At 45.8% G+C, this 15,190-nt stretch overlaps 1 protein-coding gene across 3 annotated transcripts in view; it reads right to left on the bottom strand.

Annotated features, from left to right (window-relative positions):
- LOC106807492 (MDS1 and EVI1 complex locus protein EVI1-A-like) overlaps positions 1-15,190 on the bottom strand; it is a 90,034-nt gene that overhangs the window by 13,157 nt on the left and 61,687 nt on the right. For all 3 annotated transcript variants that reach the window (XM_014809831.1, XM_014809847.1, XM_014809839.1), the window contains exon 3: positions 9,083-9,217. In XM_014809831.1, the coding sequence (XP_014665317.1) occupies positions 9,083-9,217 (135 nt within the window). The remainder of the gene's footprint in view (positions 1-9,082; positions 9,218-15,190) is intronic.

Raw genomic sequence — 15,190 nt, 5'->3', positions numbered from 1 at the left:
ACTACCTGAAGATAATTCATGCAAACATTGGCAACTACCCCGCCGCTAGTTATACGTGTGTCACACGCTACCGCACGCGTTTAATGAAGATAATCATCTTGCCTGTCTTACCTGCATGCTAGAGAAACCCGTTAAAGATCGCAACTCTTCGCAAATTAACCAAAGAAATAGATAAGACATACATTTCTGTTTATGCGCCCGTCGAAATAGACACTTGAAATTACTTAATATTAATTGCCTATATATGCTGCATGCATTCTACACATGCAAGCCCACACAGTAGATTTAGACGCCTAAAAATAGGCCAAATGTCCAAGGCAACTGCGCACAATCGAGGGTGAAATTATTCCTGAGAATTTCTGCCTGCACACGTATTATCAAGGTATTATACATACGATAAATTGCAGTATATATACGGACACTAGTTATATGACTGTCAGCCTGCAGATGATACTAAAAAAATATAACAGCACTAGTGCATATGAAGTTCACGCATGCAAAACAAGTGGCCATAAAATGGATAACCGTGAAAGTGCAGAGAAATCATTCGGTAATCATAGGAATCTCACCGAAGGAAATGATTAAAAACCAAGATAACACGCAATGCGCAGACGTGTAAATTCTGACAGCCCATAATCACAATAGTTAATATCTCAGCATCAATGCGTTGCGCCATCAATAAATAAATAATCAACTTACAGCCAGGGTGACGCAATATCATTTCAGTTTTATAGATAGTCATATAGTGGCAGAAAGACAAACACAAATGACACACGTGTACGTACACGTGTCGCGCTTACAACATCAAAATGCAATCTTTTCACAATACGATGACGTCACCAGAGATATCACTCTACTCGGATTATGTAATAGTTCGCCTACATCAGGTTGTTATAACCGTCACGAGGCATTGCTATTGACACAGACCAATGACAGCCCGAGATTGAAAAGGCCAAATGCAAGCGCTCATATTTGCGGCAAGCGTGACTACACTAGGAAGTCGCAAAATGGAAGATAATTCAAAATTTGACACTGATAAATTCGGCGCTGGCCTTAAATGAGTTCAACCAGACAGCGATAACAATAGTTGTTATCGAAATTACACGTTGCCGGGCTGGATCAGCTATGAACAGCACTATACGTACGCGGAGACAACGTGCGGCTATCGCTCTGAACCGGTAGCTGTGACCGTGAAGATGATGGTGATTTGGTAGCAGGGGCGGGGGTGCCTGCCCCACGACCACGCCTAGCTGCTATTCATCCAACAAGATATTAACTGAGGAAAAACCACGTAAGACAAAAACCAGGTGTACTCTTGGATGTCACAATCTTACTTCGCATGTCAGCGGAAACATTTATTAACGCGTAAATTTGTGTGCGGAAACCCGCGGATTAATAAACTCGAGCATCGAGTTGCACCGAGAAAGGAACGCATACCAAGACAGCCCTATGATTCTCAGGTCAAGTCTTTCTACCTCTCAATTGGGTTCAATCGCCATGAACTCGTCACGAAATGACAGACTCATTCGCGTCTTTCGTGCATGACCCCTCCACGTACGTTAACCTTGCACTGCACTTAACGACGGACACCATTAGAGAATGCAAACTGACACAAGTCTAAGACACTTTCAAAGTCGTTGTCAAATTGCGCACAGGAAACAGCACTTAGGAGCGGGTTTACAACACTGTAGAATCCACTTATATTGGTTGATGAGTACTCGCAAAGTCCCCGGAAAACACTGCTGCTGGCTGTAGGCTCAACGCAGCAGTTTGAAACTATTTGCTTCCTAAATTTCTGAGCTCGCAATGTATTTTACCGCGAAGGACGATATAATTACCGAGGCCTTCTGCCTACATGTTGCCACCCTAAGAAACCAAGCTCTCAGTCAGTGCTCACGTCCCGAGAAATGTCTTACAGATGAAACTACTGTATTTCATGTTTAAAATGACTACTATTTCATTAGCATTGAGGAAAAACGAATTGTATTCTTAAAGCGAGCCTTTTTTCGTCATTGATCCAATGTAGCACGCTTGCACTAGCAGCATCACGCGTCAGTCTTGAAAAAACATTTACTCAACGTTTCATGGCCTAAAGCTCAACAAAGATGTCACACTGAGATGATGTATCATCTGTAGAATGTAAAACAGATCCTGAGAAAAATTATACTTCTAATGCGCTAGCACCGGTGTTTTGCACAGCTGTAAAATCGAGACGGGTTATCTTTCAAAGATAATGATAAAGAAATTGACGTGCAAATTTTACAAAATTTCACGCAGGATCTCTCTAGAAAAAGATCATCATTAATACTGTGAATACTGCTATCACGAAGACGTCGTTTGTTATTTAAATTTCACCACGTCCTTCCTCTGAAAATGCGTATAAATGCATAATAACTGTCTCTAGTTTTCATCGCGTAGGTGCGTTTAATGTGTATGACTGGTTTCGCTTTACATTACAAACTCTGCATCACATATCCACCAGATCATTACATTTCTCACTCTTTCTGCGACGCCTCGCTGATCATACATTTTGTTTAAGAAAGACCGATCTTCCCAATTTGCCAACAACGGCCACAAACGTTAACCACACACGCTTAGCAGACAGTCTGAGCTTGCATCCTATACCCACGGCCTCACCCACTACCCGTGTAAACTAGAGAAGGTCGGCTCGCCAGGATACACCAGATAGCATTGCAATAAGGCCCCAACCTTGCTATCTACTTGGGAAGTTGTCGGCGCAATAGGAACCAATTTGCGTGTACTCTATGGGATATAGATGACAGCAAATAGCAGCAGCCGAGCTGATAACATTGAGGCCCGTCGGTCGGTATTGTGTCGCATCGTTATCGCGTCGTGAGTTGTCACGCTCAACATGACGGAATAAATGTCACACGGACGCGTAAATAAACAACCGCGTAAACAATGCGGCCGCACGCAGATAAGATACGAAAACTGGAAATTAGGAGAAATATCTGTTGTCGCCGACGATTATAGTGAAAAGAAATCACGGTGCAGAGTGCCTGCGGGCGGTCCATTTTTCTGGTAATGACCTAAACAGTATCACACATCTACTGAAGCTAGACCCAGACAATTTTGTTTGCGCTTTGTTTAGTGCGTTAACTGATAAACAAGATAATAGTTCTAAGAGGTCAACGCTGTTCAGTGAAATGGACCCGACACGGCGCTAAACATGGCATAGGTTAGCATAACTTCAAGCTATTGTCAGCAAAATGCACGGCTCCCGGATATTAATGAAGTCACTAATCTCATCACAGCGATTATGTAATAACGTATAACGGTTAGGAAAGATAATTCGTTAATATACAACAGCTGTACAATAACTAACATGCTAATAGGCGCTATATAACCATGTTATATACGTGCTCAATATTTATTCCAATTAGTAATCGGAAAATTCTCTTACAGTGACAAATAGTCATTCCTCACGTTCCTTTTCACTATGCCCAGCAGATGGCCGGATAGCGGCTACCACCTATCACGAAAATGTGCTATACCTCACCTCCCCGCCTTTATACTCCAATTACCGAAATGCGGTAGCAGGTTTAAGACAGACGCAGGTGTGGTCTGCACGGGGGCACCGCCAATCTGAGCGCGAAACCACGCAACGAGACATTAAACGAGGTATTGCACGCGGCAGATAACATCTTGTGAGAGCAGCGCAGAAAGGCGAGCGCAGTAACATCTGCACGCGGCTAGTTCTCGCTACGGGCGGCAGCGGAGTGCTGCGACGACCGCCAGGGGCGCTGTTCTCGTTACCGATATCTACTACCGCCCTCTCTCGTTTTTTTTTCTCTCTCTCTCGATCCCCCTTCTCTTACTCTGCGCCCTCCCTTCCCTTTCTCTCTCCCTCTCTCTCTCTCTCTCTCTCTGCCCCGCGTGCATTCTTTCTCTTTCTCGCTTGCTTTCTTAGCTACTCCCTACCGCTATCAAACGCGCATAAAGAGCCCTTTGATACGGCGCTGGATCTGTGATATGCGACAGGCGTCTGCCTATTAACGCTACCAATAGCATACGATGTTCGAGACAGAGTAACAATGCGCGACAACAGCCCGGGTTAAACATGGGATCGTGCGTAGACCACCCAGATAGGATCGCACAATAGCGCGAATAGAGTTTTTCCTTTCCGGTTTTGTTCGTGGAAATACCGGCAAGATTTCGCTTCTCGCAGAAGTGAAGAAGGGTTAAGTGGCGAACGCTTATGACTCACTCCGACGGTGACGTTAAAAAATCGATGAATCATGACAGTAGCTAGAGAATCCCGAGGCCGCGGCACGCATATTATTACATAATCTTCAGATCGTGACCACCGACGCACTCGTCGCAGCCATAAAAACCGCCCGTAAGACGGTGCGTGCCACGGGAGAACAATGGCGCTATCCGCACGCACACGCGGTGTCCATTCTAGTAAAGAACTACTGTTTTTTACGCAGAATATTTTGTTTGTGACAATGGACGGGCGGGTAGCGTTCAGCAGCTGGGAGGGAGCGGTTCGGCACGTGCGCATCCAATAAGAGATGCGCCTCGCAGAGATAATGACACCCTCCTCCAATGAGGAATTCAGCAGCTGCTGCACGCGGAAGCTGGGCAGTACCGCGTGTGTCCGACACAGCGACAATTCGCATCATCGCCGCGGTAAGACATTCCTGCTTCTGTTGTCGCGCACGTTACCTGCCAGGTGCGGTAGATTAGCGGCACACAGACACTCAACGCTCTTTCTTTATGATACTGGTAGTCAATTTCAGTGGGTTTACGCGTATAATCTAGATTTAAGTGGCCGCCTCCTTGGCCACTTCTCGGGTCCAGTACGACGCTTATTTCGCATTGTAATGAATACGCGCAGCGTCGTGGTGCTCCGATGCACGCCCGCACCTGAATAACTGTAAAAAAAATCGGAAAGCATCGCAAGAATGATAAATATCTAGATATACGTACATATAGGAAGTAGCGGCTGCTAGTCACGCATGAGGCAACGACACGACATGTGTGATTCCAAAACCTACAGTAACGGACTGTGCACTATAAACCGAATTCGTTTTTGCTAGTATAGGTATTACGTGTCCACAGACACCGCGGCAATGCAAGATTGTAACCACAGCAGGCGGAAAGAGATACGATATATGTAGAAGGCGAGAGGGGGAGTTGTGGTGAGGGAGCACGGAAAGCTAGAGGAGCACAGGGAATTAAGGCGCGACCTGTACCGATAGACGACTCCGTGAATCACGAGAATGAAATACGTATGCAAAATCACCGGCGAAGCTATATAAGGAAATGAAATACGGTTTACAATCGCCAGATGGTAAATTACAGAGCCACAGGAAAAACGGGAGCTGTAAAAATAAGGAGATGACGAAGGCTAAACCGCGCCCTATTGACAAAGAGATCACGTTTACACAAGACGATTCGTAAGCGAAACTGACACACACACACACACACACACACACACACACACACACACACACACACTTCAAGACACTTCACAAGCGAGTTATGGTATTAATCGCAACGGAGTCACTTACTGTAACACGTCAAGGCCACCAACATAGGATCCATCAAGACTACGGAATGCATATCGACAGCAGACAGACCCGCTCTTGGCAACAGTAGCTCATTAAATCGCCGGGCAGAGCTTTGTGAATTTGCCACTCAATCGTACAACAAGCACAAGGATGTTTTCCCTCGGCTCTCATCCACTTATATCGGCAGTCAGTTGGCAGCTACTCGTCCCGCGAAGCTGTCTGGCCTGCTGTTAATCTCTGTCACTCGATATCGTGCTGCCTTTTAAACGCGCTTCGAGTCGTTCGCCTGAGAACACTATAAACGCACGGGGAATGCCGGCGACGTGTTTTGACAGTTGCTCCGTGTTGATTTTCACTCTCGTGTCACACAGAGGTAACGCGGATCGACTGCGAATGAGTTGAGCGGGCGCGGACGCCCAGACGAGCCCAGTGCGTAGCCTATCTAGCTCCCATGGACACATTACCCTCTGCGTAGAGAATGTGGGGAATTCCGATAGCGACTATGCGGCGGAATATCGCGCCGCTATACGACTATACGCTCATTAGCATATCGTGCTCCCTGCCGCACGACAACCTCATTCATGCGCTCCGTCTATGTGCCATTGACGAGAAATTTCTTTGTCGCCACGGCAACGGATGCGTTTTAAATTGAGTAACCACTCGAGGCTTAATCGCGAGTAAATGGGTCGCGCGCTGCCCCAATGCTATAATGCGGGAAGGATGCAACTCACTGAAGTAAGCATTGAGATCGTCACTGTCTTACAATCGGAGGTATTTCGTCTCGGCAGCCGTAGCCGCGGGCGAACATGGATGCCACTTCCTGTGAGAGACGCTCAACGCCGCTTGTTGTCAGGGATTTAAACGACTTAAAGGGACCAGCAGAAAGAAGATAAGACTAGAGAGAAAGGGCGAACACTACTCGACTAGCATGATTTGCTGAATGGTTCCGACGACAAGCAACACAGTTGCCCCCACGCGGTGTGATTTTTCATTGAGAAAAGTCCGCGTTCTTTAGGGTTCTGCCTGTATGAATTTCCTGTGCGTTGTGTACGTTGTGTGCGCGCGCGCGTGTGTGTCTGTGTGTGTGTGTGTGTGTGTGTGTGTGTGTGTGTGTGTGTGTGTGGTGTGTGGCTGTGTGTGTGTGTGTGAGTGTGAGCACGTGGTGTATGCGGTCATGACGCGCGCGGCGCGTGTGCGCGCGGTGTGTTGTGTGTTTGGTGGTGTTGTGTGTGTGTGTGTGTGTTTGTGATCGTGTGTGTGTGTGGTATGTGGCGTGTCGCGTGGTGCGTGTGCCGTTGGCGGTGTGCGTGGTGGCGCTGTTGTCGTGCGTGCGTGTGTGCGTGTGGTGGCGTACGTGTGTGCGGTACGTGGTTTGCGGTACGTGTTTGTGTTTGTGTTTGTGTTTGTGTTTGTGTTTGTGTTTGTGTTTGTGTTTGTGTTTGTGTTTGTATTTGTGTGCGTGTGCGTGTGCGTGTGCGTGTGCGTGTGTTAGTAAAAAGTCACTAACATGTAAGGCTCATATTTCGCGCTGTGTGAACTATACTAAATATAAACTATAAAAAAAATTACTCACAGTTTACTCCAACAAACCCGCAAGTATATGCCGCGTATCAACAGCTATTCATGAACGTCTTCTTTAAAGCCACTAGTTTGGACGAGTGAAATAAATTGTAGTATGCTTCATATAAACATTATATGCGGTACTTGGTTAATAAAAACTCGCCTTGGCGTCAGACATTTCTGCGCCAGCGGGTTGGTTTAAAAGACCATAGGTACATTCAATACATTATGCGCAGCAAATGACAGAGAGCGCGGTGAAGAGCTAGGTTTTACTACCCACCTAGTATATTTATTCATTAACTGTATTGGCTATCGAAAATGTCGTTATTATTCAATCGAAAGTTCAACAGCACCGCAAACTACACTTCAAGTGTTGCAGTGCATATTATCGAGAACAAAAAGGTGAAGGTGTACACTTCGCTAACGAATATCAGATTCTCATCCGTTCTATCTGTGTATGAGACTTCGTAACCGGTTATTCATTTCTTTTTCGTTGCAGTTTTGGATAATCCATTTGCTATATCAAATTACACAGCATCCTGGATGTTATAACTTAACCCCAGTTTATCGAGGCAAATCCTTCAGACATCTGCTGCCTGTTTATTCAGCTTCGTACAACGATTTGTTCGCGGCTTGTCGAAATTATTAGTTTCGTTTTTGAAATCATAATCTCCTATTTAACGCGAGCGTTTCGCAATAACCGGCAGATGTTTTCCACAAAACACATGAACGCTACTTTTGTCGTCAGCCCGCGGAAAGATCGTCTGCCTGCGCGTCTGCCTCTCCCATTCATCTACTGCCTTCATTCAAGGGCGAACACAATGCGGATCTTCCCAAAGCAAACATCTCCGCAAATATTGACTAGCCAAACTATTAGTGTTAGGATGACACAATTTTAAATACGCAAATATTTAGACAGCTTCACGATGGCGTGCATCCCTGGCACGGCCGTGGAGGTTGCTACATCTCGGGGTGGCGGCAAACGGCAGTGCAAATAGGGTCGTTATAAATTTAAACGAACGAGTTTTCAGAGCCTTAGCGAGCTTTAATGGGCAGGTTTGTGCGAGTGTCATCCGTCTGTTTGAGCGCGCCTGATTTATGTGAATTGCAGTTGCGCGTAAAAGTCCGACAGTGTGTACCTCCATCTATGCAAACGCGGCCGCACGGGAGTGTATCAGCGTAGGCAGCCAAGCAGAACTCAACCACTAAAGACATCCTCCTACGCTTCCTGTACGTGTCCCATTGCTCACCAAGTATTTGCAGTGTTAGTTACACATTGCTTCTTCCGACGATTTTTCGAACAGCATGAGCAGCCATGGCAGACGAAACACATCTATATGTGCCATTTGTGATAATCACACTTATAAATATAGAAGGGCGTAATTCTTAATCGGAGTAGGTATTTTATGACGTTGAAAGCTAGGCCCTGATCAGGCCTCAGTCACAAATACACACGCATTTGAAATTAATGTCATTCTCGGTTCACGTTCTAACAATAGAACCCGATTCATCGCCTGCGGCAGTGTTCTTACTGTTCTGTTACGTTATTATTACAAGAAAATACTAGTGGGGAATTTCGTAATTCCATTTTTGCAGTGTTCTCACGCAATACATCACAATATACAACGTCACAAACGATATAACGCAATGCGCTCAAAGTTGGTAGTCATCCGAAGATGAAAATTCTACAGAATACGCCCATGGTTTATACCAAGATAAAACACAAGTATATAGTCTCTGTGAATATCCGATAGATAGGTGTGGTTTCCCTCACCAGTCGAGTTAAACAACCCCGTGTAATAGCATGTGTGAGACCGGTGCGCATAGCAATACAGCCTCCACCCGTCATAAGACAGCATTTCCTCTGTCATTACTTTCAGTTATTACTCCGCAATTGAATCAGGCGACGCTACATCGCTCCACCAAATGCAAGCTATATATATATATGTGAGTGCATGAATCAGCAGTATCGGCGAGTATCCTACCTGTGATTCCACCTGGACAGCCATCACGTTCTGTTCCTCCACAGCTTTAGCGCTTCTTACGAACTTCATCCAGTTGCCCGTTCCCGGCTCGGTGGCGTCGATCCAACCTTTAACCTTCCCGTCTGTCTCTATCAGCTGCAATCAGGGAGGACAGAGAAGCGCTGAGCATCGTAGCACGGTGGAGTGTGAACGCACGACAAATGTCGCAGTAGCACAAAGAATCATCAATCGCTCGTGCAGCGAAAAAAAACATAAAACAAACAACCGCACGCTTGACGCTCGGCAAACGTACCATGCAGCGTGCTAGCAGCTCGCTATGGACGCGAGCCAGTCTAAATACTGACATGTACTCTTCGCGTGCATCTGCCAGTGCAGCACTCCCGGTCGCAAAGTAAGTGCGAGTGTTTGGTTTTGCCGAAATGCAAATGTTTTTCCACGTGCCGTCTCTATTGTAGATAACAAAATTACCTGATGCCAGCCTAATACCACCTTATAGTCGCTGGCAGGTGGCAAGGCGAATAGATTGTGTTTATTTTGCTTTTGCCTGTGAGATGGGTTCATTTTACCACGAGGGTGGTTAATCAGCATTGGTGGAGGAAGGGGGGTCACGGGTAGCCCGGGGGACATAAAAAATATTTCGTGTGACGCTTCACAGTTCCCTTTATCTGGTCACGACCTGTATTAGTTATATTCCTCAACAATTTCACATAGAAATACCTTTCTCGATCGATAGCTATGCAGTTACACACACTAACTTCATCCCTCCTCCACCTCGCGCCACCCACATCCCGTTGCAAGATCCCAACCGTGGGTGGACTTGCTTAGTCCGCTGTCAGCGACCACTGTTAGCTTTGTCTAGCACACAGAAAAGAGGAACGGAGTGCCACAAAAGGAATTGCGGTATTTTGCTTGTAATGATATCAAATGGATGCCAATTACGGCAACGTCGATGCCATTGTGGCGTGAATACCTCGCGCGCGAGCAGTGCGTGCCGAGCCTCAACCCTTCTTACCAACTGGCCCGACGCTCACGGAGGGCACATAACCGTAATCTTCGCCCGTTTCTGTCTCGTGCCTGCAAACGGCCGACGATTGTTTGATGTCATACTTTGCCACGCATCGGCACATAACCGCCTCGCCGTACGTGAGCACGCGCGCGCGTGTTCTGTTGATCCAATATGAAAGGCCAGTGTCAGCAACGTGCGCGTGCCTGCGCTAAGTGCAAGCCTCTACATGCACCACAGAGACGCGTTCGCCCTTGAAGACGGCTTAGAAAACATGTAGACGAAACCCTCGACTCCCGAGAGATAAATGAGAAGATTGAATTTATTTTAATTACTTCGCAAGCGAGCGTGACGGGGCGTGGCGTTTGAGCGTAGCTTACTTAGCTAAGAGCTCAATAGTGGATTCCTGCCTCGATATCAAATATTTCACCTTCAATTATCGACAAGCCTTGGCAAGCTTTAACATCGCTAGAGACCACGGATATGATGCCCGCTTTAATCGGATGCAGATTCAATCGCGTAGTATGGTGGAGAATGATCAATATATATAGGCACTTCGCTTCAAGCACTAGAAATTATAAGCCAATTTCTGTGTAATTCTGTTAGGCTTCACGAATACGGCGCCAGCTTAATCACACGTGTCCGCGATTCTCGCCGTAATATATGACGGTTGTCACGTGCCGCTCCGTGGCCGTAGTACGAGCGACCCCCACTCCGGCGCAGCCGTGCCGCGAGTCGTTACGATGCTAATTCGCCGCGAATAACAGTATTTAGGAAAACGGCTGAGCTCCTGTGACAACCACCCGGGCAATCTTCTCGGCTCAATTATCGCATCTCAGGGCACTTTACTCCCGAACGCAATTATATTGCTCAGCTCGTATATATACGAGGGGTTGATGTAATGGCCGAGCTGCTGCGAGCTGGCGTTGGTTTGCATCACCTGTCGCGCGCGCCAGTTGCACCACGTGACACGCGCACGCGCGTCGACAGAGAGATTGCTCGCACGCGCCCTTTATCTTGTGACCGCTCACACGTTTTCATCGATAGTCTTTTTTTCAATGTCAGAAACGTCTATTTAGCTACTGAATAGCGATAGCAAATCGTCTTTAAATTTAAAATGCACTTATGCGCACTTAAATTTAAAAAGAAACAACGATCCTCATCTGAACGTATAATGTTTGTTTGTTTGTTTGTTTTTGTAAAAAATGCTATACGCGTATTAGCAAAAAATGGACAAGGAAAAGTGATACAACTTTTGGTATTAGCAAATTGGCTGAATGAATCAAACCCCGGTGGATACGTTTTTACTTATTATAAACACATCTCGTTAGTGGTTCTCGTTTGTGCATGCGACGATGTAAGGCCGCATGCATCTACACATCTGAAGCGAGTCGGTTTATTTAGATCAGCTTGGAGAGACGCAGGCTCTGCTGCATCTGCAGAAAGTCGCAACAAAACGAGCTTTGTAGAGCCGCACGGCGTATTCACGTGCCGACAAAATGCAGTGACGAGGAATGGCCATCTGGCCTCATCAGAGGCTGCGTCAGGAGGAGAAATCCGATAGGAATTCACGCTCACGTAGCAGACATAATGGCGTGGAGCAGGAGCGCTCACTCTTTCTCTCGCACACAGGTGGAGCGCGCTCGCGCTGCCGCCTTCGTCCGCGCGTCTGCTCGCCAAACCCTTTCAGCCAATGGGAATGCTAGCCCAGCGAGGTGCCGCGTTTCTCACTGTAATCACTGATATCCAACAACAAAACACTCGCGGGGGAAAGGAGTTGCTGAGATTAGTCACCGCATCACCTGCTCGGTGACAGCTCGTTTACACACGCGGGGTTTCTTCGTTCGCGCACAAATATGGACTTGCAGGCGCGCTTGCTCAATCCCTGCACGTTTTTTTCTTCTGTAGCCCGTATTTAACCACACTCAATTCCACACGAAAAATCGCTCGGACAATATAAATACGGGATTGAATCGCTTCTCCCGTATTCCGGATGCTGACGCTTTGACGCTACAGGCTTACGGGCGATTAACAGCAAAACTGAATAATCCACAACGCCTAGACCATGGCGTTCGTATACGTGGCTAAAGCTTGCCTTATCATAGTAATTACTTACGATTGAAAATATGATTACACATGCAGCTATCAATCATAGAATCATCGGTCGCATAGTACGACTGTTAGCAGCAGGACAGCGCTGTTCCAACGCATATTGCCAACAACATTTTGATATAAGACCATATAAATATACTTATAGCAAAGACATTACAGCCGCTCCTCCGCATGATGTTTTAAAATAATTATTCTTGAGCCTATTCGTGTTTGGCGCATGTTTCCACAGAATACTGTTTCGCTAAACCTTAACCAGTTTCGTAACTTTTAGTAAAGACGTTTTAGGGTATTTAGTCTTGTGTGAAGAAAATATATAGCATTTATGCCTAGGAGTTGTGACACTATCATCTTAGGTACTACGTGACTAATTTGCCGCGAGAAACCATTAATCGTTTAGGCGATGTTCTCTGTCCATCAAGAGATGGTTTATCATCTGGAGTGTTGCCATCGTGTGAGATATGCCACGCAATTGTAGCGCAACCCTCACGTCTGTTGTTTCATGAATTAAAGTTGAATTTCTGAAACCATTTAGACCTATATAGGATAATTCACCTCAATAATTAAATGATTCCAGTGAAACACGTATTCAGTCTGGTAACCTTTTTTGTAGTCATATATTATGGAGATTAGCCAGGTGGAAAGAGTTAAGAACGAAAGCATATTGACAATAAATATGTTCCTCAATAACGAGCAGTATCGCTTGTTCCCCCTACGAATACTCACAAGCACAAACACTGACTGCGGCGCACCGTGAGACAAACCCTATATGCACCTGGCAGGAGACCTCTATAACTCGAGATCTATTGCGCATCCTTGCATATGTTTATACAAGAATTTAGTTGAGAGCGACTACTAAATCCATGGTTAACACAAATACGTAGCGCGATTTCTAAATCTTCGCTTATCAGTACGCAGCGAACTATATCGAGCTGGCATTACGCATCGGGCACTCACTCACGCGAAACTAAACCATTGTTAGCGTCACGTAGATGGAATGGTCCAACGTCGACGTTATAATTAACGAAAATACCGCCTTCCCTACACCGCAGTCTTACTGCCCCACGAACGCGAACACACTCCCTTTCAAAACGCGTTGAAATGATTGAGTTAACGAACACGAATCGCTAGTATACGAACCGATAATTCCGATACCGAAGAAGATTATCAACCAGGTGATAGCTCCATGTGCATTCTCACCATATAAAGGTCTCGATGAAATCGATGTCTTCACTTTGCGCTGGCAGGGCAAACACAGCTGAACACAGCCCGCCGCAGTACTTCCACCTGCACTAAACTTATATGTGGCATTGAAGGCCGCCGGTGTCCATTTCGACTGGTCACCGTCAGCCGGAACCATCCCTAACCAATCACTGCAAACACGCGATTATACGCACGACCCTCCTCTACTCAGAATGCCTACACGGCTCTTCTAGCATCTTGAGAAATGCATTTCGTACGATTTAACACGACACCGTCTAAACCTCGATTACCCAGTTTAAATGCTCTTTACGCATCCGCCATATAGCGGTTTTATCAATTTCTCCCATTTGCATAATTTCAAACATAAACTAAAGCAGACAACATAGCCTACGCGTTCACGTACTAGAAACACCCATGCGAGGGTAGAAATATTCTCCCATCGACGCATTCATGCTTTCATCATGGTTTCGGGTTTACTAGACAGCTATGTATACACTCCTGCAAAGCTACGCATCGCGATGAAAAGCACCGACACCACAAAAATTTACATACAGACACACCGGATAATTCTTAATGGCAATGTTCTCGTTGCGATATGCCCACTAGCACAGCAGCACTCAGCAACTTCCTGTTCAGATATCAGACACTCCTCACTCGCGGGTCAGATTGACTACAATACCTGCCTGCTGCATCCAATTTTAGCCACAAACATATAATTTCACCTGCGAATTGTCTGTTACCCTTTGGTGAATCTTTTTGAGGAATGGGGTTGCATGTAACGCGCTTAAATAAACCGCCTATTGGCCAATCGTGGAACACGATGTTAAAAAATACTGGCGTCTGACCAGCGAAAAAGAAGAATAGTTTGTAAGATAATGGCTTAAACATGCAGCTCATGATATCTTAGCGTTCACTCGCTAATTCAACAAATAATCGCACATTTTTTACCACCAAACCAAGAGTATAGCTGACAGTCTATACCAATATCATGCGCAGCAGAATTACCATGCGTGACAGAACTTCAGTATAATTCACCCAAAAACCAGGCGGTTTCCGCTTAAAAACAAAAACTTCCATATCCTTAAAAAACAACAGCGGATGTAAAATAAAACACACTCACACACGGACGCACGCACGCACGCACGCACGCACGCACACACACACACTACACACCACACACGCACGCACGTACGCACGCACGCACGCACGTACGCACGCACGTACGCACGCACGCACGCACGCACACACACATTGGTTGCGAAATGCAAGTATGCTAGTCACACCTTAGGAAACGCGTAGGTGCTGCTCTTAACTACATATTTGTGCATCAAATAGGAGAATAAGAACAAGAAAATGGATGCATCCTGTCTAAAGCTATGGACGTGTTTGCTCGTCGTGAGATGCGTCACTTCGCGAAGGATAGCCCATTGTTTCATTTATTTATCTTACCTGAATTTAGCACCGCACGAGTTCACATAGCAAAGCACACCATGGCACATGTGCCCAGGCCTTTGTTTGAGTACCTAAATTTAAATAATGTACGCAACACTCCTGTTTGTTTTAGCAGTTTACGTTAAAAGTCACTATCCTAATTTAGAGCCATGGCTGTGTAAAAAAATGTCATTATATGTATAACATTTTTGCTTTATATATGTGTTTACTAGATTCATGTTTACATAGACGGAATTCATACGTATTATTAGATGTATACGATAAAATCTCTAGATGGTAAAATGTGAAACAATATAGGAATAAACATGTTTCACTGGCCGAAGTTGCACTATCATGTGTTG

This window comes from Priapulus caudatus, unplaced genomic scaffold (genome assembly GCF_000485595.1).
Source record: "Priapulus caudatus unplaced genomic scaffold, Priapulus_caudatus-5.0.1 Scaffold11, whole genome shotgun sequence".
NCBI lineage: Eukaryota > Metazoa > Priapulida > Priapulimorpha > Priapulimorphida > Priapulidae > Priapulus > Priapulus caudatus.
The sequence above is the reverse complement of the archived record's forward strand: the minus strand, read 5'-3'. Positions and strand labels throughout refer to the sequence as shown.